The sequence below is a fragment of the Tetrao urogallus genome, assembly GCF_951394365.1.
Source record: "Tetrao urogallus genome assembly, chromosome: 20".
In the NCBI taxonomy this organism is placed as follows: Eukaryota; Metazoa; Chordata; class Aves; order Galliformes; family Phasianidae; genus Tetrao; species Tetrao urogallus.
The window spans coordinates 7,281,113-7,308,020 of record NC_136833.1 but is presented as its reverse complement, the minus strand read 5'-3'; the positions used below and the strand labels follow the sequence as shown (position 1 = coordinate 7,308,020).

Genomic DNA, 26,908 nt, shown 5'->3' with positions numbered 1-26,908 from the left:
GCCGCACCGTGCTGACGGCCGTTCTTTCTGTGTCGGCAGGGCTTTCAGCCACTGCTGACGGCTTCACCTCCTGAAGTTCTCGAAGCCTGAGGTAACTCGGAGCCGTGGCACCGTGCAGCCTGGCCTCGTGCTGAGGGAGGAGGATGGCTCACGTGCAGCCTCTGCCCATTCCCTGCCCTGTGCAGCTCGGGTGTTTGAAAGGAGATTCTCTAGAAGCTCAGCTGCACGAGTGCGTCCGGCAGGGGAACTGCAGGAAGGTGAAGAAGCTCCTGAACAAAGGTAAAAACTCGCTTAGAAAGGGCCTTGTGGAAAAGCTCTTATTTGAACCACGTGCTTGTATCTGTTCAGAGAGAAAAAATAGGTAGAATCAGAATGCTGTCCATCAATACAGTTGTGGAGATACGTTTGTTACCTTTGGCCTTCTTGACAAATGGCACTAATTAATAAAATGTGCTTTTGGCTGTAAGGCTTACAGGACCGCAGTCACAAGTGATGGAGGTTCCGTAAAACTAAATTCCGAAGGTCTGCTTTAGGAATGTCCAGAGGGCATTTTAAGTCTTTAACAGGGTGGTTAAAGTATAGGTTTAGATATTGGTGTTTTTAATGACATGGGGACAGGAATGGCACAAATGAACCCCGGTAGTTGGTGCAATTGTTAAGTAGAAATGTTCCTAAATCAGTGAATCAGAGCAGAATGCTGATAGCCTGGAAGTGCTGAACACAGCAACAAAAAGGAAGCAGCATGTATGTATGTATATATGCTGTGTGTATGCTGTATAACACAGGGAGCTTTGGACGTGATATTCTCTAGAGATGGAAGAAATATGACTGTGAAGATTAATTGTAGGCTTGAAGGTAGTTTTTCCTAAATGTTATTGAACATTTAAATCTCATGCTCTGATCTCTAAGAGCGTGACTACGCAGCACGAGCGCCTGGCTGCTATCGAGGGCTGCCCAGCAGCTGCAGCCGCCGCTCACCATCGCGTCCGTCTGAGTGGAGCGGCCCTCCAGCAGGGGGCGGTGTCCCCGCCCCGTCCCTAGAGCGGTGCTTCTGATTGGTCGGCCAGGGCGGAACATGCAGATGAGGGCGTGTGTCCGAGCTGCAGTGCCACGCTTTTGGGGTTCCCGCACCGGGGCCGGGGGGCGGCGGGAAAATGCGGGAGCGCGGGTGTGTGCGGGGAGCGGCGGTGCGGGGCCTGGGGCGGGACTGGAGCTCGGTATAAGCGGTGTCCGTGAGCTGGAGGGCGGTGCGCGGCGATGGGGCGGGCGGCGTTGGGAGTGGTGGGTTAGGACTATACTTTCAGGGATCATTTCTGTAGTTGGTAACTAGAGGAGTGTGATCGAAAGTGTCCGGCGTCACAACCCACGAGGAGGAGCGGTGTGTTCTCTCCTGAGCGTGAAGCGGGCGGGCGGTGCTGCTTGTGCAGGAGCCGCCCGCCATTGATGATCGTTCCCGTCCCACGTGTTGGGTCTGGGAGGGAGAGAACACAGGCTGAGTGGTTTGTGCCTTATTTTTAAAGAGGTGGAAAAGTAGAAGCGGTTTGTGGGTGTTGTGGAATACAGCTGGAAGTAGCGGGTCTGTTTTGTCCCGTGCCGTAGGACGTGCGCGCTGCGCTGCGGATGCTGCCAAGCTCGGAAATGCGGTGCAATTGCGGGGCCGCTGTTTGGCTGCTCTCCAGAGGGCCGGTAGGAACGCGCTGGGGTTCAGCAGTGCCTGGTGGCTGTTCCCGGTCTGGCAACGCTGCCCTGGAAGTGGGGCAGATTTTGGGCCGGGTACATTACCTGCTGGCACACGAGCGTTCGGGCAGAATCACGCAATCACAGAATCGTTGGGGTTTGAAGAGACCTCTGGAGATCCCCCAGTGCGAACCCCGTAAAGCGGCTTCCATGGAGTAGGTTACACAGGAAAGCATCCACGCGAGTTTAGAGTACCTGCAGTGAAGGAAACTCCAGCGCCTCTCTGGGCAGCCTGCTGCAGTGCTCTGACACTCACTGCGTTCCCGTTTGTGCGCACTGACCCTCGTCCTGTTGCTGGGCACCAGGGAAAAGAGCCTGGCCCCATCCATTTGTCTCCTGCCCACTGTATATTTATAAGCATCGATCAGATCCCCACTCAGTCTTCTCCAGGGCTCCCAGCCGCTATTCATCAGCGCGATGCTGCACGTCCGGCTCATTTTCTGTACCTCTGCTGGATTTTATTCAGCATTTTCGCGGCCTTGGATCCGCGGTACCGCAGGCAGTGCGGTGGCGCCGCGCCTGCGCGCAGAACTCGAGCCCCGCTGCGGGCCGAGTGCGGGATGGTGTCCCCGCCCCTTCCTGAGAGCGGCGCTTCTGATTGGTCGGCCGGGGCGGAACATGCAGATGAGGGCGTGTGTCCGAGCTGCAGTGCCGCGCTTTTGGGGTTCCCGCACCGGGGCCGGGGGGCGGCGGGAAAATGCGGGAGCGCGGGTGTGTGCGGGGAGCGGCGGTGCGGGGCCTGGGGCGGGACTGGAGCTCGGTATAAGCGGTGTCCGTGAGCTGGAGGGCGGTGCGCGGCGATGGGGCGGGCGGCGTTGGGAGTGGTGGGTTAGGACTATACTTTCAGGGATCATTTCTGTAGTTGGTAACTAGAGGAGTGTGATCGAAAGTGTCCGGCGTCACAACCCACGAGGAGGAGCGGTGTGTTCTCTCCTGAGCGTGAAGCGGGCGGGCGGTGCTGCTTGTGCAGGAGCCGCCCGCCATTGATGATCGTTCCCGTCCCACGTGTTGGGTCTGGGAGGGAGAGAACACAGGCTGAGTGGTTTGTGCCTCAATTAAAAGTTAAAAAGTCAGACTGAAGTCAAACTCGAATGGTCACGGCGCAGAGGGAGCCGCTCGGTTTCTTGGTAGAGCGCAGTGTCTGTTCCCAGTCCTGTCGTGCAGCTCGGGGCGAGGTTCGGGGCCGGGTGTGTCTCCGCTGGTCTAGAAGGGTTGTGGCGGCAGCTGCTCGCTGTCAGCGCAGCCCCGCTCACGGCCGTTTCCCGTCCCCCTCGCTGAGGCAGAGCCGAGAACAGTGCTGGGGTCCGGGTCCCCGGCGCTCGGACAGCGCAGCCGGAGCGGCATCAGCAAGCGATCTTGCGCATGCGCGGAGCCCAGGCCCCGCCCCGAGAGCGGTGCGTCTGATTGGTCGGCCAGGGCGGAACATGCAGATGAGGGGGCGTGTCTTAGCAGATTCCCAGGCTCCGTTTTCGGGGTTCGGTAGCGGGGCTGGGGGTCACGGGCGGCGGTGGGAGCGCGCGTGTGTGCGGGGAGCGGCGGTGCGGGGCCTGGGGCGGGACTGGAGCTCGGTATAAGCGGTGTCCGTGAGCTAGAGGGTGATGCGCGGCGATGGGGCGGGCGGCGTTGGGAGTGGTGGGTTAGGACTGTACTTTCAGGGATCATTTCTGTAGTTGGTAACTAGAGGAGTGTGATCGAAAGTGTCCGGCGTCACAACCCACGAGGAGGAGCGGTGTGTTCTCTCCTGAGCGTGAAGCGGGCGGGCGGTGCTGCTTGTGCAGGAGCCGCCCGCCATTGATGATCGTTCCCGTCCCACGTGTTGGGTCTGGGAGGGAGAGAACACAGGCTGAGTGGTTTGTGCTTTATTCGAAGTTAAAAGCAGGTTTTAACGTTAACGCGGAGTGTTTTGTTCTTATGGTGTTTATGTTTTATTATTTCAAGCGATGGAGTCTTCCATCAACTCTGTTAAAGGTGTCGAAGCAACCAGCGGAGTGTTGTGCTGTTAATTGTGCTGACCTGTGAGTGCTTTGCTTCTGGCGTTTGGATTTCATTCATATAGAAACGTTGCATCAGCTGTGGGTGGTGTGTATGGAAAGCTACAAGGGTGATTGCTTATACCATCTTATCAACGCTTTTCAGTCTATCTCGTTATATTTCTTATTCGCAGCAGGAACGTGGCAGTCACCTTCACTGTCAACAATCCTGCCATTCTCTTCCTCTTTCCCTTTTCTTTTAGAGGAGAAAAACACTTCCAGTCATCCTGATTTCTTTGCAGGTGCTTCTGTTGATGCTGTGAATTCCATGGGCCAAACCTCTCTTTTCACCGCTGCATTGTTAGGCCTTGGTAGAATAGTGGATGTGCTGTTGGATTATGGCTCAGACCCTAACCAGTTAAGTACACAAATATTTCTTTCTATTTAAATTGAAACTAGTAGTTAATCTGTTAGAGTTTTCAGCTTTATTATGCAAAGCTCCTCAAAGGGAAGCAGGTGCTTAGCTTTCCTTGTGTCCTGGCACACATTAATGATTTTCTATACATAATCACTATCGGTATGCAGCTTTTCTTCCCTCAGGCTCAGCTGTTTGGTGGTGGTAGGGGTTGGCTGTAACATTTCTGCTTTAATGCTCCCCAGTCGCTGTTATGATGGAAGCACTCCGGTCCATGCAGCAGCTTTCTCAGGAAATCAGTGGGTTCTTAGCAAGTTACTGGATGAAGGAGGTGATCTGAGAGCGCACGATGAAGGTGGGAAAAATCCACAGTACTGGGCTATGTCAGCTGGAAAAGAAAGCAGTGCTCAGGTAGGGGTTTGTGAAGTGTGTACACATTGAGTATGTGCTGTGTGTGCACTCACATCTTAAGGTGAAGAAATTCCAGCATTTCAGAGATAGATGGCTTTTCTGTATTTGAAAAAATATTTAATATATATATATATTTTTTAAACTTTCATAACAGCGTTTTGAGTCCTAATGATTGAGATTAAAGTCAGGTTTGGCTGAGGCTCTGTCCATGCCCATAGCTTGTTAGGACCATCGTGCGTACTTGTAAGAGAGGAGAACGACAGCTCCTTGTTTTTAAATACTGAGGTAACCTTTTCCCTTCCCCACTCAGATGCTGGAATTCATACAGCGCTGTACATTCCACATGCAGGCTGCCATTCAGAATTTTCCCCGTGATCCACTGAGGAAAATTTGCTCATCGAAAGCACTGGTTTCCAGTCCATCCAGGTTTGGTGGCCTTGTTCAAGGGTAAGAATATATTCTCTTCATCGAGGAATTGGCTTTCTTGGATTCTTCCTCCATGTTATCTTAAAAGTAGCTTATTCCTGACCTCATTGATCACTGTGAATCTTTCAGAGGTGTGTTTCCAACCGCTCATGAGCTTTTATATCAGATGATAGGAAAAATGCATATTTGTGAAGAAAAAGTGATGCAGGGTCTGCATTAGTGGCCACCTGACTTTAAACAAAAGCCTCTCGTAACAGTCTGGTTTTTTTTAAGGTCTTAATTACTTGCACAATAGTTTGGGATTTCAGCCTTTGCATTACACTTGCTGTGTGGAACCAGGCATGATGTTTGAAATCCATGACTGCTGCCTTGTTTCTGTGCCCTGTCTTTGCCTTAACGTAACAGTTACTGCTCTTGTTTGTATGTTTTTGTTACTTAGAAATGCTGACAGTCCTCTGGGTAGATTTCTGAAAGGTGGAGTTAATGCAGCCAAGAACATCTACAGCTTTGGTTTTGGGAAGGTAAGATGCTATGGATAACGTTTTTCTAATATTATTAGGACAGTTTTCCTATTTTTTTTTATTTTTTATTTTCAGTTGTGTGTTCTTCACAGGAAAAAGCTGTGGAAATCCCAGCTATTCAGGCCTCTATTAATGGGCCTTACTGGAGGAGGCTGATTTAGGACAAATGATAAAACCTTTGCTGTGATCGTTTCTGCTTTTCTGATTTCAACTTCACCAGGAAGTTAAGCTTTTTCATTGGACGCCTTAAGATTTTATTGCAGTGCTTTGGTTAACGTTCCCATTGCAGCGATTGCTTCAGAGTTTTTGCTGAGTTTTGGCAGATGTGGTACCTCTGGAACTCCTGCACGTTCCTTTTGGTTTATGTGCTGGTGTTTCAGTTCTATCTTGCAGGCAGTGGGCACCTGGGCTACTTGGCATCTCTCCCTATTATTGGGGAAAAAGAAGTGGTTCAGGCAGACGATGAACCGGCGTTTTCTTACCGTGTTGGACCATGCATGACCATGACAAAGTGAGTGGCATCAAAGGGACTTCAGCCCCTCTCTGTGTGCAGCTGTTGCTATAAAGAGGCAAATTGGCAAACAGGTGCTTTGTTTGGATTGTTTTCCTTGTGGGTTCTGTACTCTTCCACCACCTTCTGTCACAACTTTATTTTGCAGTCTACTGGTTGTCATAGACTCCTTTGGTTGCTCTTGTCCCTTCCGCACATAGGTGGTTATTCACTGATATAGTGACAGCAATAAAACGCTGATATACTATTGTCTGGATGATCAAAATAAGGGCAGTGTTACTAACATCAGGACTCTTACAGAGGTCCTTGTAGGTAGTACTTCAACGTGAAAAAAAACTTCTGTAAAAAGCATATTGCAGATACTCTTCTCCTTGTAGCTTGATGTGGGGGAGCAGCAGAGTGACAGTGAAGGAACTCAGCTTTCAGCCCCATCAGAACTGCAGTAAGCTACGCTTAGCTGATCTTCTCATTGCAGAGCAGGAGCACAGTAGGTAAGAGACAATGAATGTGCTGTCAGTGCTCCTGCGGTCTGTGAGTGGGAGAAAGTGTGATTAACCTCAAGCAGGCTGTCAGGCTGCATTTCTGGTTTCTCTCCAAATGAGAAATACAGGTTTTTTTTTCTTCTATCTCTTCCTACTCTGTTTTCTCCCCTATGTATAATACAGAAAAAAGTGATATTCCCTTCTCCCACAAATGCTTCACTGCATGTTTCATTCATAGCTTGCTTAGATTCCTCTAGAAGCAGCAGTTTATCTGTGCAGATAAGTTGGAAGTATTTATGTAGAGAAGACCCAGAAGGGCAGGACTCTGTTTTTTGGTCTCAAATTCGCTATAACTTATTTCCTTTCCCTTTGCAGTAAACTCCGTCATCCCCATTTGCTGCAGTTGATGTCTGTTTGTCTGTCCAGTGATTTGGAGAAAACCCGTTTGGTGTACGAGAGGGTCAACTTTGGTTCTTTGTACAGCATCCTGCATGAAAGGGTAACTGCAATACTTCTTAAGCAACACTTATTTGAGTGTTTGAATACAAGCAGGTAAGATGCTGTAGGGGCTGCAGCTGAAGACAGAAGAGTCGGAAGAGCTGGCTGTGCTACAGGGAGAACTTTGACATAGTCAGTATCTGTTAATTACTGTTTAATGTGTTACTATGGTTTGGTACCCAGAACATGTACATTATTCAGCAGGTGCACTTTGTGTTGTTTTTACTACAGAATGTTTCATTTTGCTTTCTTTGCCTCCTAATGTACGGCAATGGTTTCTCACTGCATCAGGCTTTGAAGTCCTGCAGTGCAAAATCAATAACTGTGGTTTTTTTCAGCGTACCGAATTCCCAGTGCTGCGCATGGAGACAATTCTGCATGTCCTCCTTCAGATCAATGATGCTTTACGTTTCCTGCACTCCCGTGGATTTATCCACCGTACAATTACCTCCTATGCTATTCAGATTGTTTCTTCTGGTGAAGCAAAGCTATGCAACATGGAATACATGATAGAGAGGTAGAGAATTGCCTTACTGTGGAAACACAAAGTCAGTGCTAAATTCTGCTGATTAGTTGGTATCTAATGGTCAAGAAGGACATTCCTCTGCCTCTGAGTCAGGCAAAAAGTTACAGGAGAGAAGCATTTTGAATTTTTGGGTAAACTACTTTATACTTACATACATTTTTTCCTTCTTTCCCGTAGTGCAGTCTGATTAGGAAGGGAGTCAAAGATCAGTTAGACTTCAGTGAGAGTAAAATTGGCAATAAGCAAGATTTTCCAATAGAAATATGCAGAAAGGAGCAAGAATACTTCTTAACTTCTTTTTCTCCTTTCATGTAGGAAGGATGGTGGAGAACACAGTGATCTGACACGTATTGCTGTGCCAGCCCAGCTATATAGATGGTGCTCTCCTGAAGTAATCCTTGAAAAGAGCGTCACGGTGAAATCCGATGTTTATAGCTTCTGCACAGTGATGCAAGAAGCCTTGACAGGTACGCTTAGGCTGTTGTCACCACGGGAGCTCACTGAATGTTTTCGGAGCAGGCTGTTTATTTGCCTTACGTTGCTGCGTAAAACCTTGCAGTTATTGCACGTACGGAGCTGAGGTGGGGAAGGAACCCTCCTGACAAAAAGCAAATGTTGATGATGGTGGCAGGGACTGCGGGAGACTTGTAAAGTGTATTGAAAAGCTTTAAACTGCTGAACTGAAGAATGAGATTAATGGTAGGTATTACAGAGATAAAATCTTGTTGAGTGGTGTTTTGCTGCTGTTTGTCATCTTCGTGCAAGGACAGCAAAGCATTCAGTTAATTATTTGCAGTACGTAAGATGAGCCTGTATAGCTTTTCTCCTTTTCATCATTAAGAAAACGTATGGGAAAACTTCTGTTATATGCTGACTTTAACTGTTTTGACAGTGAAGTATAATAAGCAATTATCCTGAAAATTAAACCTAGAAGGTGAGCTGATTGGGAATGAGCAATACAGAGCATGGTTACTGTGTGACTGTCCTCTGCACAGCTCCCTGTGTGGGTCTGCGTTTGACTGAGATAGAGAGGATATGCTAGGCTGGATTGAGTGCTGTTATTATAGTGAAATCTAGTAATTTTACAAACAGTAATTATAGTTTTATAGTTTTAATTAGAAATTACAGGACATGTAGACAGTAATAATTCTTTGTTTTCTGATTCTTCTCTTCTTCTCTCCATTAGCATTAAGGTACAACTTATGACATGAAGTGTATACTTATGTATTGCAGAGACCCTGCCCTGGAAAGGTATTGAAGACTCAGTAATTAAACAGCTCATAATTTCAGGACAGCAGTTGGAAGCAGATGTCAGACTTCCTGTACCCTATTATGACGTTGTGAAGTCAGGGCTAGAATCCAAACAGAGGAACCGCTCCATGAACCTCCAGGATATTCAGTACATACTGAAAAATGATTTAAAGGTAACTCGTGGAATTGTGTCCTTTTTGTGGTTTTGAATGGCAGTTTCATGTCTGTTCAGATTCAAGTTGTTCTGCTTAAAATCTATGTGAGAGGCTTTTTTGTGTGAAACCTGAACACTGAGTATCTTTGATGATGGAGACAAACCGCTTTAAAATAGAAGGTGGAGTCGCTAGACTTTCAAATACAGAAGTCATTCATAGTCTGTCTTGTCTTTCAGGACTTGACTAAGTCTCAGAGTTGTCGTGCTGATGAAATGGCAAAAGCACAGAGGCCTGCTGTTTTTGCAGATATAAACATCTGTTTGTCATCAACTTTCAGCTACCAGAAGAGAACACTGGAATTGAGCGAAAAAGGGGTAACAGAGGCTGGTAAGTTTCTTTTAGCAAGGTGTCGTGTGTCCTTTGCTTGGTGTGTTCCCCAGTCCATGAAGATCTGATGTAAATAATTAAAATGTGAGCATCTGGAGATTTTATGACATAGTTTGAAAAAAAGAAAGCGTTTAGACTTGAATTATAGCTAATAATTAATGTAAACTCAAGACTTTTTGTCTGGTTAATAATTGAAGTTCAGGCACACTGCTTTCAACAGAGGTGTTAAGTGCTGCTTGTGTAATCTCTCAAAGGTGTTGATTCCTTAAAAGTACACAAGTATCGTGTCTGATAGACATCTGGAGGAATAGCTAAACACTAACATCATATTTTCCAGACAGTTCTGCTGTCCCAAGTTACCCTGTTTTTCCTGAAGAGAATAATGCTTTAGTGGACGTTGAGGCACCCACCAGTCTGCAGCTAGTTGTGCAGGAAAACAGTCACGATGCAGCTTCTGAAACCCAGATGACCTGCAGTGTGAGTGATGTGGATGACAGCCTCTGTAGCTTTGAAATGAATGAAGTCTTTGCCAGTTGTCCTGACTTTCATGAAGACTTCCTGGAAGAAGGAGCTGAATTAAGTCGAACACTGAAGGATAAAAAAAGACAGCAAAAGGAAAAAGATGAGAATGTCCTTGGAGACCTGTGCCTGTCCCCTGGAATGTACTGTGAGGAAAAGCCAGGTTATGAGGAAGGCAGCATTTCAGAGTCAGTTGCAGAGTGCACTACAGAAGAGGAGGAAGGGAAGAATGAGGCCTCTGACCTGAGCATGCTGGCACAGGTGAGAGGAGATGCTGGCAGGAGGAGGAGTACTCTGTCTTCAAATGAACAGCACATCAGTAAATGTGTCCTTGATTTAAAGATTGTTCAGAGCATGTTGCAGCAGGCAGCAGAGTCCCTGTGCAGAACAGAGGAAAAACTGGACAAATTAGAGGCAGCTGAAAAGCAAAGGAAGCTTCTGCAGGGAATTTGGGCAGATCAGCTTTCTGAGCAAGTTTTTTGTGACAGACCCTGTAACAGATCTGATAATATTTATCAAAATAGCAATAACCCTTTTTCTGGAGCTAACACTTCTTTATGGAAGGCTGTAGGTCCACCATCAAGTGACTACATTCCACCTCTGATGACATGCCAGTCACAGGGAGCTCTGCATGGAGGTGGTTTCCAGGCTGCTTCAAATGTGACTGAGGAAATGTGGGCAATTCAGAATGAAAAGTGGAAATGCTTTCATCAGAGGAGTAAGAGTGAAAATGTGAACAGCCAGCATGACCTCAGCTTCAGTGAGGTGAAAAGCCTTGATGATCAAGTGGACCTAGAACACGAGGTAAAACGTGGGGCATTTATCACTTTCCTGTTCTCTGTCAGGTTTATGGTGAAGAGTTATGAATGTAGTAGTTATGAATGGTGCTCAAGAAGAGGGAGGAGCTAAAATGTGTATGTGTAACAGTGACTGAGGAGGGAATGAAGTCTTGTGATAAAATGGGGAAAGTGTGGGGCCTTTGTTTTTTGTTGTTTGTTTGTTTTGTATGTTTTTATTTAAGGAGATCTGAGCTGTCACTTCATAAAGACTTCTAGATCATTTTCATTATTAAGAATAAACAGTTGATATGCTTAGCAAGACAAGAATGAGAAATTTGTGTTGTCTGCTGTGGGACTAATCTTGGATCATTTAAGTGTACTCATTGCCATAGGAACCAGATGTTGTGACAGTCTGCCTGCATGTGTGAAACCTGGTATAAATCCAGAGAAGAGTTTCTGCTAGGCTAAAGGCTGGAGCTGCCATCCTTTCAGCAAAGAAAAACATAAGAAATGAAGTTTGTCTTGTCCAGTTCTTAGTAAATCTCATAGACAGCTCTGCTAGTAATTAACAGAGTGCCCAGTGTGCTGAATCATGGCTTGTTGGACTCATTTCAGCATTTACTCCCACGTGTATCTGTTAGATGCAAAAAAAAGTTCAACTTTCAGATTCAGAGAGGGAGTGACTCACGTTGTGCAGCAAGTGGAAGCAAAGAAGAGAGGCGGTGAGTTTTGATCGTATTCACCAAAAATTAACTGTAGTAGATTCATCTTGCTACAGCCACTGTCCAAAGGAGATACATTCAGGATTGAAGATGGCATTGGGTGTTTTTTTTTCCCCAGTAAGCCAAAAGCCATCTGTCCAATTAGGTCTCTTCTGTGACTCACTGTCAGCTGCAGAACTGACAAGTAACTGCTGCAACTGGGCACTTCTAAAAGTGGTGTTCAGACAAATTGCAAATGGTTTGCTGATGGAGGTCAGCGTTCTGGAAGTGTGACTGTGCTGCAGGAGAGCAATCTAATATTGAAATCAGTAATTTCACAACAGCCTCATTCAGTTCTCAGTAGAAACACTGTAGCTTTCACTGGTATAGGACTGGGCCCTACCTCACAGGGACAAAAAGCTGTCCTGTCTCATGATTTATTACAGGTGCTATCCAAAACCAGCATCTGAAATTTGCAGCACAAAAATAAACGAGGAGAGAAGGGTGATGCCAGAATGGAGAAGTAAGTAAATCAGTGTTACCTCAGCATTAGTGGTAGCAAACTTCAGTGTAGTGGAGTGCATTAAAACTTCATACATTTTTGTCACCTAAGAAAGGTCTGTCAGCCTTGATTGCTGTAGCTCTATTAGGCTATTTTTGGAGAAAAAAAGCACATTTTGCACATTCAAGATATGAAGTAATCACAACCACACTAAGACAGTTTGACTATAAAGAATATCTGTCTCTTTTTAGAAGGATGTGAGTAGGAGACCATGAGTTTAGAACGGGTAGCACAGCAACGACCAGTGGATGGCAGTACAGAATGAATAATAGAGAATGCAAACTAACAGAAGTCATTCATAAAAAAAGGCTTATCTGTATGATTTATGCGGATTGTAAACTTAAATAGAAGGAAGCTTCCAGCTCTTTTCACTATAACGGAACACACAGGCTGTAACTTCAGCATTTTCAAGTATGCAGACACAAAGAAACACAGGGAAAGGTTTCGGAGTCCAGATTGTGTTTTGTGAGCTGGTAACTTTGTTCTTTTTGTGTAGCTGAAGTAAGGCAGATGGCTAGAAAAGTGGCCTCAGGACAACTAGAGCTGATTGCCCCGTATCTAACCAGTGATTGTACATCTGAAAGTGAAGTGGAGAGTATAAAGGAAGCATTTCCACATGTCACCAGTAGAGTCCAAAAAGGGCGAGACCAACGAGGATATAGATGGCATACAGGTGACAGTGCTGAGCCTTGGGATGTGGGCTGCGAGGATGGATCTGAATCTGAGGAGAGTGATCTGGAGTCTATATTCAGAAGTTCTGGAGGTAGGGCTGAAAAAAAAGATTTTCTTTTCTTTTTTTTTTTTTTTTTTTTTTTTTTGTCTTTTTGTCTCTATCTCCCAGCAGATTTCAGCTTCTGTGATTTTTGTTAGAGTAATTGGCCATTTCTCTTCCAGAGTCCTTCCCCAAAAGCAAAGCCAGTGGCTCAGTCATTTCTGAATGTACTGAATATTACACATTAACAGATGGAGGAAATGTCCACTGAGCTTGGAGACCATTCATGATCACTGATCACCACATACCAGCATGTGAGAGCTAAAGCTTTCAAATCCATGAATATGCTCTCACTCTTGTTTGTTTCTATTGGATTGCTACCAGTTTTCTACCCTACCAGCAGAAGTAGTGGACAGTGCTTTTATAATGGTTATGGATAAAGGAACAAGGAAAACTTTGCCTGCTTTGATTAATAATATCTTCTAACTTGTTTCTTTTTTTTTTCTTTTTTTTTTTTTTTTGAGACAGTGTGGTTTTATTCCATCAGACCACTCATTTCCTATTATTTTTGCCTTAATGACTGTATTCTATTCTGACATTCTAGGGGGAAGTTGCCAGTCACCATCACAAGATGAACAGACAGAATCTGGACTGCCTGTTGATAAGAATTCAGTCATTTTCCAACAAATTGAGACTGTCTCTAGGGTATGTATAATGTTCTGAGAAATCTAGTTGCTGCTGGTTACCTGTAAAACAGTTCAGAACAGTCTCTTCATGTTACCAAACTACTGAGGCAGCCATCTTTTGAGTTGTGATCTGACCAGCAGTCATCTCAACTCTTTCTTTCCTCTTCTGTGGACAGTCAGAGTAATGCAAAGAGTAGGAACTAGGCTGAAACAGAGAACGATCAAATTATGGATCATTGCATTTGATGCAGTTTAACATTATGGACTGAAATGTGTGCTCAAGAGAGAGTGGAGACAGCATCTTAAATGCTAGTGTCTTTCACAGGGGCGTTCAAGAGAATTACCTTGTTCCTTTAATTCATATCCCAGTGAGTCTGAAGAATTCTTGACTCCAGATTCTGATTATTTCCTTCCTCCTGCTGTTCAGGAAAGCTCAGAACTAAAGGTAAAAGACACAAACACAACAGGAATTAAGTCTGTGTCGTGAATGTTGGGCGTAAGTTGAATTGCATGTGATTTTATTATGCTCCCATTTAATTTGAACAAGAGCTGTAGAAAATGTGAGAGTAGATTTTTATTGTCTTCTGAAGGAATATCTACAAACTGAAATCTATCTAAAAGTAAGAAAATTCTGACCCTGCTCCTTTAGAAACAAGCAAAAAAACCCCAACAAACCAAAAACATCAAAAAACAAGAGGGACATGTTTACTTTATTTGGTTTCCCAGTGACCATATTATCTGTGGAGCCCTAAAATCACTCTCTTGTCGGTTGAGAAAAGTTTGAGGCTGCTGATAATGTCAACCTTTCCTCTCAGCTCTGTAAGCCGTAGTATTCAAGAGTCTTAAAACAATCTTCATTCAATTCTTGAAATTTTGAAACTTTGAACTATGAATGAATGTTTGAAACTATGGTTTTTTTGAAACCATATTTTGAAACAGGCTACTAATTCCAGTCCTTGCTGCGTGCTGATGAGCTCTTGAAAAGCTGGTTGTGAATATCATCCTGTGTGAGTTGTCCTACTTGTTGCAGTTTACCAGTGAGAAATGGTGTTTGTTTCCTTTTGCCTTTGCTCCCTGCTCTGGACCTCAAACCCTGGAGGGAAACTAGCAGGCACTCATGGTTGGTTTTGTTTTGTTTTACAGAAACAGATGCCTGAAGATGCAGGATCAGGTATTCAGGTATCAGGTAAAATTGCTTTTCTGAAGTTGGGGAGACAAGTCTTGTTGCACTCACGTATTTTGGCAGCAGCATTCCTGTTAGAAGGCTGACGCTGGGTTTCTTGGGGTCACTTGGTGTCTTTTCTTTGTTACACTGAGAGCTGATTTTGGAAGATGAAATTTGGACATTGCAATCACTGAAATATCACTTGATGCAATGATGATGTTCTTGCTGTTTGATGAAGCAAGCAAGCAAATCCTACTCTTCGTTTTGTACCTTCAGGCTAAGTTTAATGTTTTCATGAGACTTGCTGTGGTGCTGGGAATTAGAGCTGTTTTTTCACATTAATATTATTAAGAGTATCTCGAGCATAAAAGCTTTAAGAGCTGACATTCTGTGTGCAGAGTAATGTAATGATCATTGTTGTCTGCTGCTGCTTGTCTTAGCTCAAATGTGTAAATGTTGTGATATTCCCCAGTGCTTTAGTGGTTGACTGTCTGGCAGCTGTGGTATGTTTATGAAAATGCAGCTTTAAAACACATTTGTCTCTTGACAACAACAAAGGTCAGAAGAGCTAAAAAATTTAATAAAGTTGCAATTTCCTGTTCAATGAGTTGTGTCACTTTCCTTTGTACTTGCAAAACCCAATAACAGGGAACATTTGTTATTTGTATTCAGGAGGAAAAATATTACTCTGCGGCACAGCAGCACAGAACTCTGGCAGTAACACACGAGGAGTGAATCAGCTTATCCATATGCCTGTAGCCAGGTAGACAGGCTTATTTTCATAGTTACTCCGAGCATAAATTGGGTTATAAAGTATGCTCTCATAACTAAATCTGCTTAATATTCAAATAAGGTGCCATTGGTGTTTTTAATCATCATCTACACAACGTAGTTCATTGCCAAAAAAAAAAAAAAGGGCTTTCATGGGTCTCTTGGGGTTTTGTTCTTTCACCATGTTCACTATATTTGTTTTGTTTGTTTCCCTCATTAAGCAGTAAAATAGGAGAGGTAAATCATGTACATAACAATTTCTTTTACACTCGTACAGTATATCAGTTTTAAACAGAGCAAAGATAATCCACATTATGGCTTCTGTCATCTGTTTCAATTTTGTTCTGCTGTGGTTTCAGAGCTCAGGTGGCATGGAGATCATGCCTTTTTCCCTTCTCTGGGAAGAGTCTTGCAAGTACACTCACTGCATCTTGCCTACAGATAACATTAGCCTGTGCTGGGGGACTTGCAGTCTCCCTTGTCAAGCATTGAGGTTTTTTGTCCATTATTTTTGTAAATTTTGTGTTCCAGTAGTGTGCAGAGATGTCTGCCAGCATCACCACCCTGCTGCAAGGAGTAATGTCCTTTAAAAAGAAAGTCTTCTCCCTGAATGTCTTTCAGCAGAGGTTTTTGGGCTTCTTAAAAGCCTGTAGCCTCCCTGTGGTAGTCAGCTTGCTTTGTGTTCCCCCAGTTAGCAGCTGCTCAGTGGGAGTGACAACTGCTTTTACTGTCTGTCAGTATTTGTACTCTCTCCTCTCCACTGGAGGAAATGAATTACGAGTGTCAAAGGTTGAAGGTAGGTAGCAAGAACATAAATATTTGGCATAAAGGTAAAAAGTAATGTTTCCTGTTGCTGTGTCACTTAGGAACTGAGCTCTGGCCATCAGGACACAGAGGCCTTTTGCTCTCTTACCATCAGACTAATGCCTCTCTGGCCTTGAATGGGATTGTTGCAGTTTGAGAGAACAGTTTGCAGTGTCGACTGATCAAATGAAGATAAAGCAGTGTAGTGATGTATATTTACAGATGTGTAGTGAACTTTCAGTCTGTTTTGAAAACAGTACATGCTGTGTAGATTTTTCTTCCTCTATACTGGATACAACACGCTGAAAATACTTTTTCCCTAGCGCTCTCTCTCCAATCTCTAAGGTTTTGAGCAAAAAGTTTGTATGAGCCTCAGAGTGAAGGTCAGCCTCTAAACTTCTCGAGAGGAGAAACAAAATGCATTTATTTTCATAATTTTTCTGAGAAGATCAATGACAGTGACCTTCCCTGTCTTCTCTTCCCTTATTCCAGTGTTGAAGCAGCACAAGAAATGATGTCAAGGGAGCCGCAGGAAGACTCCAAAGAAAAAGACACGTAAGAGCCACAGATTTGCTCTATGCTGAAGCCTGCAGCAGGTTGGCTGTCACCACTGTGAAAGTGCAGTGTTGATGTGAGACAGGAAGATGTGACAGACAAGCTGAGAGTTGGAAAACTGGGAAGTTGAAAGAAGTTGGGAGATGGCTGTAAAAGGGCCGTTGCGTAGTTGTCCTCAGCTTAGATCAGAATATTTTCATGTCTATGAGTAATTAAATTAGTGTAACAAGTAATTAACCCAGTGCAATTTGCATGTGTCTCTTATGTTAGCGTTGCGATTCCTTGGTTCTTCCATGCATGTTATGCAGAAGAAATAAAATCACTTTGAAGGGTGGATTGTTAGGCTGCAGTTAAATAAATTGCATTGCAGAAATAGTATTGTGATTTATCTTCTTAAGGAAAAATTACAAGCCAAGTTTGTGACTCAACTCTTGAAGTTGCATTTTTTACAGAAAATGGAATTTTGCATAGCAGTCATTGACTTGATAACAGTGAATTCATGATCATGTGAAGATCCTGTGAGGACAGCATAACGTAATCCAGGGTATATCTGCAGTGTATTTGCCTTGTGTCGTTCCAGTCCAACAGTAAATCAGGAATTTTTGTTACTTGAGTGTCCATTGCTTCCTGTGCAGAAGCTGAGCAGTTTCAGTTAATCTGAGTAATTCTTTTACAGACTCCTAAGATCTTACATTATTCTTAATGAATCTTTATTTTTTTGTGAAAGGTTGAGGATTTCCTTTGACTTTGGAGGCAGTTTTTTTCCTAGAGGTTCACAGTTGAAGCTGTTGTCCTTTCTGGAGGCAGTTTCCTGAGGTTTCTTTTATAAGAGAGTTATTAAAATGAAATTCTGTAAAGAAGGGGAAGGCTAATAATTAACCTTTTGTCTGCAAGATCACTGAAGATGATGATCTTTAGTCTTTGAATTCTGTGTGAAGTTGTCAAAGCAGTTGTCTTCTGGAAAACTGGATAAGACTGAACAAAAGTAGAACATAAAGAACCTGAAAGTAGCAGAATTTAGTGATTTACAAGTAAAAGAACTGGCTATTCTAACATGTCAGAACATTTTTCAATGCTTCAGATCAGTGGCAGATATTCAGGATTTGTCAAGTATTCCCTGTGAGGAAGAGCACTGCTACAAGGACATAAGTTGTAAAACGCCTGGAGTGAGTCGTGTGCCCCCCAGTGTCAGCACTCCAATCAGTCCAGGTAACTGCAGAGAGGAAAGGAGGGAGGACAAATTGCTGGAGTGTTTCATGCCAAGTAGAAACTGTTTATGCAGATCACAGAAGCTCCATTCATGTAGTACCAATGCAGAAATGCTGTTTGTTCTGCTATCACTTTTTTTTTAATTCCAGAGGAAAAAATTGCAGTGTCCTTTGAGAAGCACAGATGCTGCCATGAAGTAGTTTTGGATTCTTCCTTGTGCATTTGTCAAGAGGTTTCCTCTGCAGTGTCCCGGACATTCACCACAGCCTATGGAGAGGAAAGGAGCACTGAAGTTCTCTCTGCTTTCCCAGGCGTTTGCTCCTCTGGATTGAATGAGCCTGTAAGTCCAGGGAATTAAACAAGTTACACTTAACTCAGTGCAGATATTGGCCAGCATCAAAGTGGCCTTGCCTGATGATAAAGAATTGCTGCTTCTCAGCATTAGATCCAGCGATCTTGCAATACCAAAGCAATACAAATTGGCAAAATTATTAGATAGAAAAGACCTGTTTTGTTGGAGGATGGAGTTGTCACAGTGGTCTTCTGGTGTGTCAGCAGCTGGTGGCTTACCAGAACCATTCAGAACTATGAATTACAGGCACTGAAGGTATGGTGTGGCCTCAACATTTATCTTGACTGTCTGTCCAGTCAGCTTATATATAAAACAGTTGCCTGCATGTTTTCCATGTGTGATGATTCTTACTCAGTGATGGAGTTGTCATTTAGATACTAAATTAGAATTTGTTCAACCAGAACAGTAGCGACTGCATTCAGTGTCATCAGGTCAGCTCTGTGTTTTTAGGCTTGCACAGAAAACTGTTGAAATTCATTAAGCCCATTAGCAGCTCAGTGTGCTAATCAAGATTGGTTACAGAGACAGTTGATTGTGTTGCTGCTTTGCCTAAAATTTTCTTCTAGGACCCAAGTGCCTGGAGTACCTGCTACCATGTTGAAGTCTGTGAAGACTTGCCTTTGATTACAAATCTTTGATTTTTAGGGGGTTCTTGTGGCTTTAATTATTAAAGGTTTAAAACAGAACGAGAAAATGGAAGTTGTCAGATCTGTCCTTCCAGAGAACTGCTGTCCAACTGCTCATACAGAATCAAACTAAATGAAGATTGTGTGGCTGACAATATCTTAATGACTAGCAAAAAGATGAGCAAAAAACAGCTTAGGCAAAATTTCTGTCACATCTTGCTACCTGAATGCTTCCTGTTTTCTCATCGTCTGAACCAACTGAAAGGCTTATTGAGAAATTTAAACTTATTTTATGTCTTACCTCATTTTTGACTTGGTATGTTAAAGCTGGTAGTGGGGGAACAGCAGTTCTGCAGTTTGCCTTGTATTCCGTTCTGTATGATCTTACACAGGGTGGATTGTCAGTCGTTGCTTCATCCTCGAGAAGCACCAGGAAGGCACCTGGTAAGTCTCTCAACCCACTCCCAGCCCAAATAGAGTGATCAGTAAATGAATAAACACATTTGAAAAGGAATTTTGTAGAATTTTTTTCTGGACATTTCTTTTTGTAAGGGTAGCTAATTGTGCACTCAATTGTATTGCTAGTGATGCTGACATTAGAAATTGTGCGTTTGCCCTCGCAGGTTAGGAACTCTGACCTTTATTCTGACCTTTTGTTGGCTTAAAATTAGCAGTGCAAAATTGAGAACTGTATGTGCAAGTCTAGCTCTGAATACTTTTTCCATTTTGGTCATACTTAAAGATATTTGATAAAATGTGAATGAGCCAGGCTCATGAGGGTTGAGAAATGAAATACGTCAGCAAGATGCTGTCATAGTCTGGGTTTATATCGCAGTTATTAAGATTTAATCACTGCTAATTAACTTCCCCCCCCCATCTCAGCGCTCGCTCAGGCACCTATCCATCTCCTGGATGAGCTCCCTGCACCAGCCCAAGAGCTGCTGGATGAAATTGGTGAGAGACACTTCACCCAAAATGATACAAGATGCGCCAGCTGCGTTTCAAAGCCAAGGACAGTACTTCAGTACACAAATCATTCTCTACTAAAATACACAAGAGCTTCCAAATCGGTTGCAGTCAGGTCAAAATAAGAATAGGAAGTTAGGCATCAACAGCTTAAACAACCGTCAGTTATTGAAGTTTGTCCTTGAAGCTTCTGCATCTCACATAATGGGTAGTGGCTGTTGCTGACAGCGGCTTGCTCGTTGAGTACAGATGTAATTAAGCACTGGAACAAATTTGGCGTAGACTGAAGTTTTCAGAGGTGTTGTGGAGCTGTGCATGTTGTTCATTAAAGCCAAGGCAGACTGGGTGGCTGCGTCCCTGAGGTATTTTTGCAGAACTTAGTCTCAGTGAATTACATTTATTTTTGTAGTCACATTTTTATGGCGTTGTCTGGAGATGTAATGAAAGGGGTTTTTTTGGTGTAAATTACGGAAAAGAATTTCACTGATTTTTATTTATTTTTTTCAGCCATAAACTCCTCCTAAACAAACACCAGACATAAGGACAATTAAATGTGCATAGATCCTATCCTCTTTTGGAAAGGAGGCACTCAGACAATTCTAATCTTTTTATTTCCTCATTCAGCGAAACAGGGACATGTAGAGACTGTCAGCAAGTAAATGAATAATGGTCTAAGACAATTTGTCAATTAATAAATGAACTAATTTATGTGAAAATTTAATCTACGTTTGGGTGGATGAAGTGATATGTCAGGTTGTTTAGAAGCAAGGAAATGTGCTGTTTCTAACAGAGTGTTTAAAGCAGCAAGATTCCATTGCTCAAGACTTTGTGGAAGAGGGATTGTGTGACTGCAGAGTACAAAAAAATGGTTAGCAGGAGTCCTAACATGAATATTATGGATTGAAAAATAACTTTGACATTACTGCAGAACTACTTGAATGCTTGTCATGGTGTATCCAGCTTTTAGAGTTATTTTCTTAATCGTGGTTGTTTTGGAAAATCCATCAGAAACTTGAAAAGGTGTTGCTCAGTAGGATCATACTGGCTGTTTTCACAAACAGTGCCTCCTCCATCAGTGTTCTGTGGCTTTTTCTGGGCATTCACCTCTTAAATTTTGATACGGGAGGCTTGAGATCTGAACTATCCAAATGAACCTGCTTTTGTTGTGTCAGTGTAGTGTATGCTGTGTTCAGATGTAAGTGATGAAATACACAAAGGTATAGGTGCTGTGCAGCTGGTGTAAGATGTTCCACTGAAAGCAGCCAGTGCACACTACCTGCTTATCCTCCTGACTCACCATGATGAAATAATGCCTGTGATCTTATGGCATAAGAAAATAGCATCTGTTGGGATAATCAGTGCCATGTTTCCTGTTCTGTTACAAAGGTACCACAGATAGTGGTGTATGTTACTTCTGAAGCTGTATATAGTACTAAGTGGGAATCATTTTTAGACTTTCAGCAAGTAATGTCAGGAAATCTAAGTCTTTATAAACTGTGCATTTGTTTCCAATGAGTCAGAAAGTGAAGAGTTTTTAAAAGAAAAATAAAAGGAAAGAAAAATCAACAGAACACGAGTTGGCTGAACAGTATGGTCACTTGAGAATGGAACTGGTACTTGTTTGTGTTATCCTACAGCTTTGTTACATCTACTCTCATTTAAAATTGTTACCCAGAGGGTAGAAGCTACAGTGACTTTATTCATAGGAGTATCCTGGGTTTAGGTGGCAAAGAATTACTGGCTCTTCAATCACGGTGGTTTTGTTGTATTTGCATAAAGTACAGCTATTTCAGACTCCATTTTTGTGACAGCCTACAGCTTCCTGCTTATCGTAGCTTAGCAGAAGGTGGCTGAATATATTCACATGCTGTAGAGAACAGAACTTAGTGAGATAAGTCTGGGGAGTTGAGAATATCATTGGATTGTGCTAAATAGGGTAACAAAGCTAACATCCACAGGTTTTCTTTTGATTTTTCTTCCATATCTCGGATTGTAAGGGGGAAGATTAAAGATTAATTTCCACATGCATTTTTCATTTAAGCGTGAGGCAAAATGTTCACTCTTGCGAATCTAAAAAATGTGCTGCAGTAAAATACTTGTCTACATCTTGCTATTGGCCACCTATTGCTGTAAATAATTCAGATTTTCTTAGTTGGTAAAAGATCAGATGGCTGAGGAAAGAGTAATTCAACAGCAGACAACTGCATGTTTCCTGAGCATAGTAAATAAAGCCGCAGTTTATTTACTGTCTTCCTTTCGTACCTTTGACTTTAAAATCTTTCTGTGGACAGATTCTGATCGAAATAAAATGGAAGGCATAGAAGCAAAAAAAGAAACTGAGATAAGTGAGAAGTGTGATTGTGGTGCGTGGACTATGGAGACATTTAATCTAGCAGAGGAAACAGAAAGGTATGAAAAACACAAGGATGATAGCAGCATATATCACTTTGAATTACCAAGATTTAGAAAAATGGTTCCAATGCATCATAACAAGATCCAGAGCTTGTAGTAAATCAGCTGTTGTAAGAACCGTGATCACTGTGACTGTTTTGTTGGAAAATGTGTAGTATTAAAAATGGCAGCATGCATTTAAGCTCTTTCATTCAACAGGGCTCACTCTACTCTTGATGACGCTTTAGAAGGAGTTCTCTGTGCTGTTTCTCCAGATGAGCAAATTGAAGAACAACAACAAGATGAGGAAATTCAGGGATATGCTCTTGGGTTAGCTGCTAACTGCTACGTTATTCATAACTTTATGTTCTGTGTTCAGACCTATGATGGGCTTGTCAGAAAATGGGCTGTTGCTCTTCAGGAGATAATGCATCGAGGAAGTCTGCTTGGAGGCATCCATCAGAACTTTCAGTACTAAACTGAGAGAGAAAAGAGTATTTTGTTAAGAGAATTTCCTATTAGGTAGAAAGCAACCATTTCCAATCAGCCTGGAAGGCAGTGCATCATCTTCACAGAAATTGGAGAAAATTTGCCAGATAAGTAGATAATTTTTTTTCCACAGGTGGTGAGAGGAATGCATGTGAAGAGAATAGAATCATGAAAGCTCTTTAGGGAGAAAGAAGACCAAAACACTTCAAAGAGTTTGGGAAGGCCAAACTGCCTTGGAATATAGGAAGAAATGAAGAAAATGGCAAACACCATATCTGTATCACTTTAAGAACTCAAACATGAGAGCTTTAAATTCTGAACAGCTCCATGGTAAATGCACTGAGTGATCATAAGTCCTTCCTAACATATATCTTACTAAAGGACACAAGATAGTCTACTGTTAGCATCAGGATTTATTTATTTTTAAGGCAAATCTCATGACAGCCAGGAGAATCTCACTGATAGGGCAGTGTGATTGCTGCAGTCTGTGTTTTCATATTTCTATATATATATATCTATTCATAAATGGCTCTATCCAAAGCCCATTCACACAGTCAAACCACATTTGTGTAATGCGTGCAGGGAATCACTGGAGTCTGCTTATGGATGTAAAGGTAAAGCATACCTACAGATTTAGTGGGAAGAGGTTGCGTTAAGATTGGGTCAGATGCCCATTACAGCCCAGGGCCAAAATAAAAAAGCATCTTGTATCTCCTGGCTTTTGTTCTGGTACACTGTATTCATCCTCTCTAAAAGAAAATACAGAAAATGAGATGATATGTAAATCTCTGTCATTTCAGGGCTGCGAGCCTGAGAGATCCACAAGGTGTTGGAAGGAAGAAGGGAGCAGAGGAAGGTGGAGCCAGGGCACGAAGCAATGAGGCAGATGGCTGTGCTGGGAGTTCAGAAGGTCCTCTTCATCTGTAAAGCTCCTGGGTGCTGTACTGCACAGTATCTCATTTATTACGTTCTTAGCACTGAATTTGCCAAGCATGCACAGTGTAGCGTTTTGCTTTTCCTCATTTTTTCTGTCTGGGTATTGCTTCTACCCCATGGTTTTGAAAGAGAGGAAGCTGCTGCAGACCTGAGCTCTCCAGAGATGCTTGGAAACTTTTGTTTTTTAAATCACTTTGGACTGACAGTGCTCTGGAATGCTTGCAGAGAGTATGTTTCATTGTGAGAGTGCAGTTTCCTCTACTGACCTCCACAGTTCACATTACTGCACCTGTGTCCCATTTAGTCCTTGGCCCCTCTGGCTTAGGCCCCTAAAGGCTTCACATTGTAAGCACCTTGGTCTGTTACCACCCTCATTTGGTATGTACCTGTGTGGCATGTGCTAATGCTGTCAGATCCCTAAAACAGCTGCCTCAGTCTAGTCTCTCTCTCCAGGCTTTCCTCTAATAGAAACTGGAAGCAGGGAGGAAGACTCAAATGAAAGGGCTTTCTCTATTCTGTGTCAGAGGTGAAGTCATTTTACACAGTTGGCAGCTGAGGTATCTTTCTGCAAACAGGTTTCTGATTGCAGCTGAAACTTAAAGGGTCTAGCCAAAAGAATCTGCAGTGCTGGTGAAACCAGAGCTTTCTCTCTGAAGGGTGTGACTGTGTTTTGAGCTGAATTGAAATGTGCTTTTAAAATTTTATTATCTATTTTTACTTTTTAAGGCAAGCACTCTGAAGGTCAGAAATTCCGCTTACGGGAACAGCAGTCTGCAACTTCTCCATTCAGGTGAGCACCTCTGTGACTTACACTGGGCTTTTCACAGAGATCTGTGTGTCCTCTGGCCCTGTGAGATCCATTCTTCTTTTCCATGCCCAGGAGGGGTGCAGTATGAAGTCCCATTCTCTTCCACACTTGATCTGATACACAGTTGTGGGGTCTTTTTTTCCTTGTGACTTTTCTCACTGTCTCCTATTTTTCCTACAGGGTAATTGTTTTGGATCAGAACGGTTCTCCTACGTGATTAGAATGGATAATGAATACATCTTAGTGTATCACCTGCTTGCTGCTGCTGGTACAGTATTCAGCCTGTGAACTGCAGCCCTTTTTTGGTCGCAAAGACTTCTGATGCTCAGACTTCTTTTATCTGCAGCAGCAAGTACTAAAAGAAATCGCAGTGCTTTACTTTTTAGTGCATTTTATGCTGTTTTTTGCCACTGTTTTATATCAGTTATACTGCAAAGGTGATCTGTGTTCTGAATAGAACAACCTTAGTGAGCTGGCTGTTTGTTTTTCTGTATGCACACTTTCATAAGCAAAATGATTTTTTGTTCTTTTGCATTACACAGTTTCCAGTGTTACAGACAAAATGACTGTAATTCTGTGAACTGCTGTTACTGCTCAGACTCATCTAATTTTTCCTTGCTGGAGTGTGGAGTGCTGTGTTGCAGCCCACGTGGTGTATGTTTTTCCTTGCTCATTAAATTTAACAAGGGTAATTTCTTGTTTTCTCTTCTCTTAGTGCTTTTGTGATCTAGTGTTGAACTGATTTGACTGATAAAGGGGATTAATTGCTGTGCAGAAAGTTAATGAGAAAAAAGCAGTGTTCTTTCAGAGATACAACTGCACCAATATTTTCCCTGTCAGCATTCAACAAGAATGCAGAAAAGTTAGCATTACTGAGATAGCTGTTGTTTAATTAAACCACGCTTTCATGGCCCAAAAAAGGTCCCTGGGAAGTAACTGACTTCTGGGTCAGGCTTTTGATGGGCACAGCGAGTTCATGTTTAACTGTTCTTGTGATTATCACTGTCCAGGTGCAGGATGTGTAAGGATTGTCCTTATCTCTATTGAACACAGTGCAGTTCTGTGGCATTCTTACAGTTTTGTGTCCCATGTGTTTCTCTTCCATCCTTGATCAAGGTGGGAAATTTTGCCTATCTGTAACTGTTAATTTGGTTTAATGACACTAATAAAAATGTCTAAGCTTAATGTGCTCCCATGTGATTATTCTTCTGGTTTTTTTTACTTGTTACTATTACTCCCTATCATCGAGTTATGTATTCAACTGAGGTGGTACTGAGGGAGATGCTGCAAACTTGCACAGCTGGGGGAGCTTCCTTCAGAAGAAATCAAGAAAAAGCAGACGTCTGATCCTTTCAGGCAAGCCCTGTGGTGATGGGTCAAAAGGACCAGCAGCAAGGAGGTGCGTGGGGTAAGAGCTGTGTCAGTGCACGGAAATAGTGTGCAGTGCTTTAGACAATGCCACGTGCAAGTTGAGTGTTCTCTAATCTGGGCTCAGGTCAGCTGTAGTTTGCTCCACGTGTAGGGGGTTCTGTGTCCTCACTGCAGGCAGTGGAACGTCATCCTCTTGATACACAAAGTGCTGCAACAAGACCTCGCTCTGCACAGGCAGGGGGCCGTGGGGAGCCTTGTGTGGCAGCAAGGAACATACAGTAGTGACAAAAGCATGAAGAAGTTAAATCATGTTTGCTGTGTGATCCTGCCCTTGTTACCTGTAGCTGAGAAGTGCATGATGACCATTACCTCTTGCTTTGGACACTGTTTATGCAGTGTCTTTGTGGACGAATTAAAGAAAGAACAGCTAAAACTTGCTGGTCTGCAGCAGAGCAGAGGAGTGGAGCAAGCGCACGTGAGTTTTAATGCACGTAATTAAGATCGCTTTGGTTTGCAACATGTGAAATTTTCCTTAGCTCCTTGGATTTTTTTTTTTCTGCTTTATCTATCAAACCAAATGGTGAGCAGACTGTGAACCATTTTCCTATCTTTTTTTAATCTTAATGTGGAGAATTTTTATTTCTGTTGCTAGAGAACCTTTCTAGCAGTCCATAGCCTGTCTGCTCTCCTTATCAAGGCCAGAACAGAGCAGTTGGAGATTTCGGTTGTGAAGCTGCTTGTACTTTCCAGAATTAAGTTTAGCGTGAATGTAAATCATCCTAATAACATAAAGCATGGACACAAAAGCTGTAATTAACAGGAAGCATAAAACAAGGACCAACGGAAGACAGCAGAAAAGATCAGAGGCGGCACCATCTAATGCTGCTTTTCAGCTTCCCTGAGAACGAGAGGCCAATTAATTAAATTAAAACAGGGATACTGAGCTGTTCTGATGTCTCTCTGAGGCACCAGCAGGGAGGTTTCCCAGGGGGAAGCTGGGATGGGAACTGGTGAGGATGGGTGCCCTGTCTCCCTGCCGCTGTGGCTTTAGAGGCCCTTGCAGAGCCCTGCAGGGGGTTCATCAAGTGAAGGCATGCAAGGACAGAAGCAGGCACTCGTCCTGTGAGCAGTGGCTGTGTCCTCAGTTCCTGTGGACTTGTCATCGTGCTGGACTTGGCTTTCTTTGATGTGGTTTTGTTGGTTATGGTTTTGTTTC

At 43.2% G+C, this 26,908-nt stretch overlaps 1 protein-coding gene across 1 annotated transcript; it reads left to right on the top strand.

Moving 5' to 3' along the window:
- Positions 1 to 143: 143 nt before the first annotated feature.
- On the top strand, positions 144 to 24,538 carry TEX14 (testis expressed 14, intercellular bridge forming factor; the record flags this gene model as incomplete). Its single annotated transcript, XM_079545101.1, has 31 exons — positions 144 to 279; positions 4,010 to 4,124; positions 4,368 to 4,533; positions 4,844 to 4,980; positions 5,399 to 5,480; positions 5,861 to 5,991; positions 6,369 to 6,482; positions 6,849 to 6,972; positions 7,310 to 7,488; positions 7,813 to 7,964; positions 8,731 to 8,921; positions 9,140 to 9,290; positions 9,628 to 10,613; positions 11,204 to 11,310; positions 11,736 to 11,812; positions 12,348 to 12,614; positions 13,168 to 13,268; positions 13,575 to 13,694; positions 14,393 to 14,435; positions 15,087 to 15,177; positions 16,482 to 16,544; positions 17,626 to 17,753; positions 17,903 to 18,093; positions 19,124 to 19,175; positions 19,614 to 19,685; positions 20,488 to 20,565; positions 21,989 to 22,106; positions 22,308 to 22,418; positions 23,378 to 23,487; positions 24,240 to 24,303; positions 24,502 to 24,538. 31 exons carry the CDS (start codon positions 144 to 146, stop codon positions 24,536 to 24,538), a joined length of 4,494 nt encoding a protein of 1,497 aa, XP_079401227.1.
- Between the last annotated feature and the right edge of the window lie 2,370 nt (positions 24,539 to 26,908).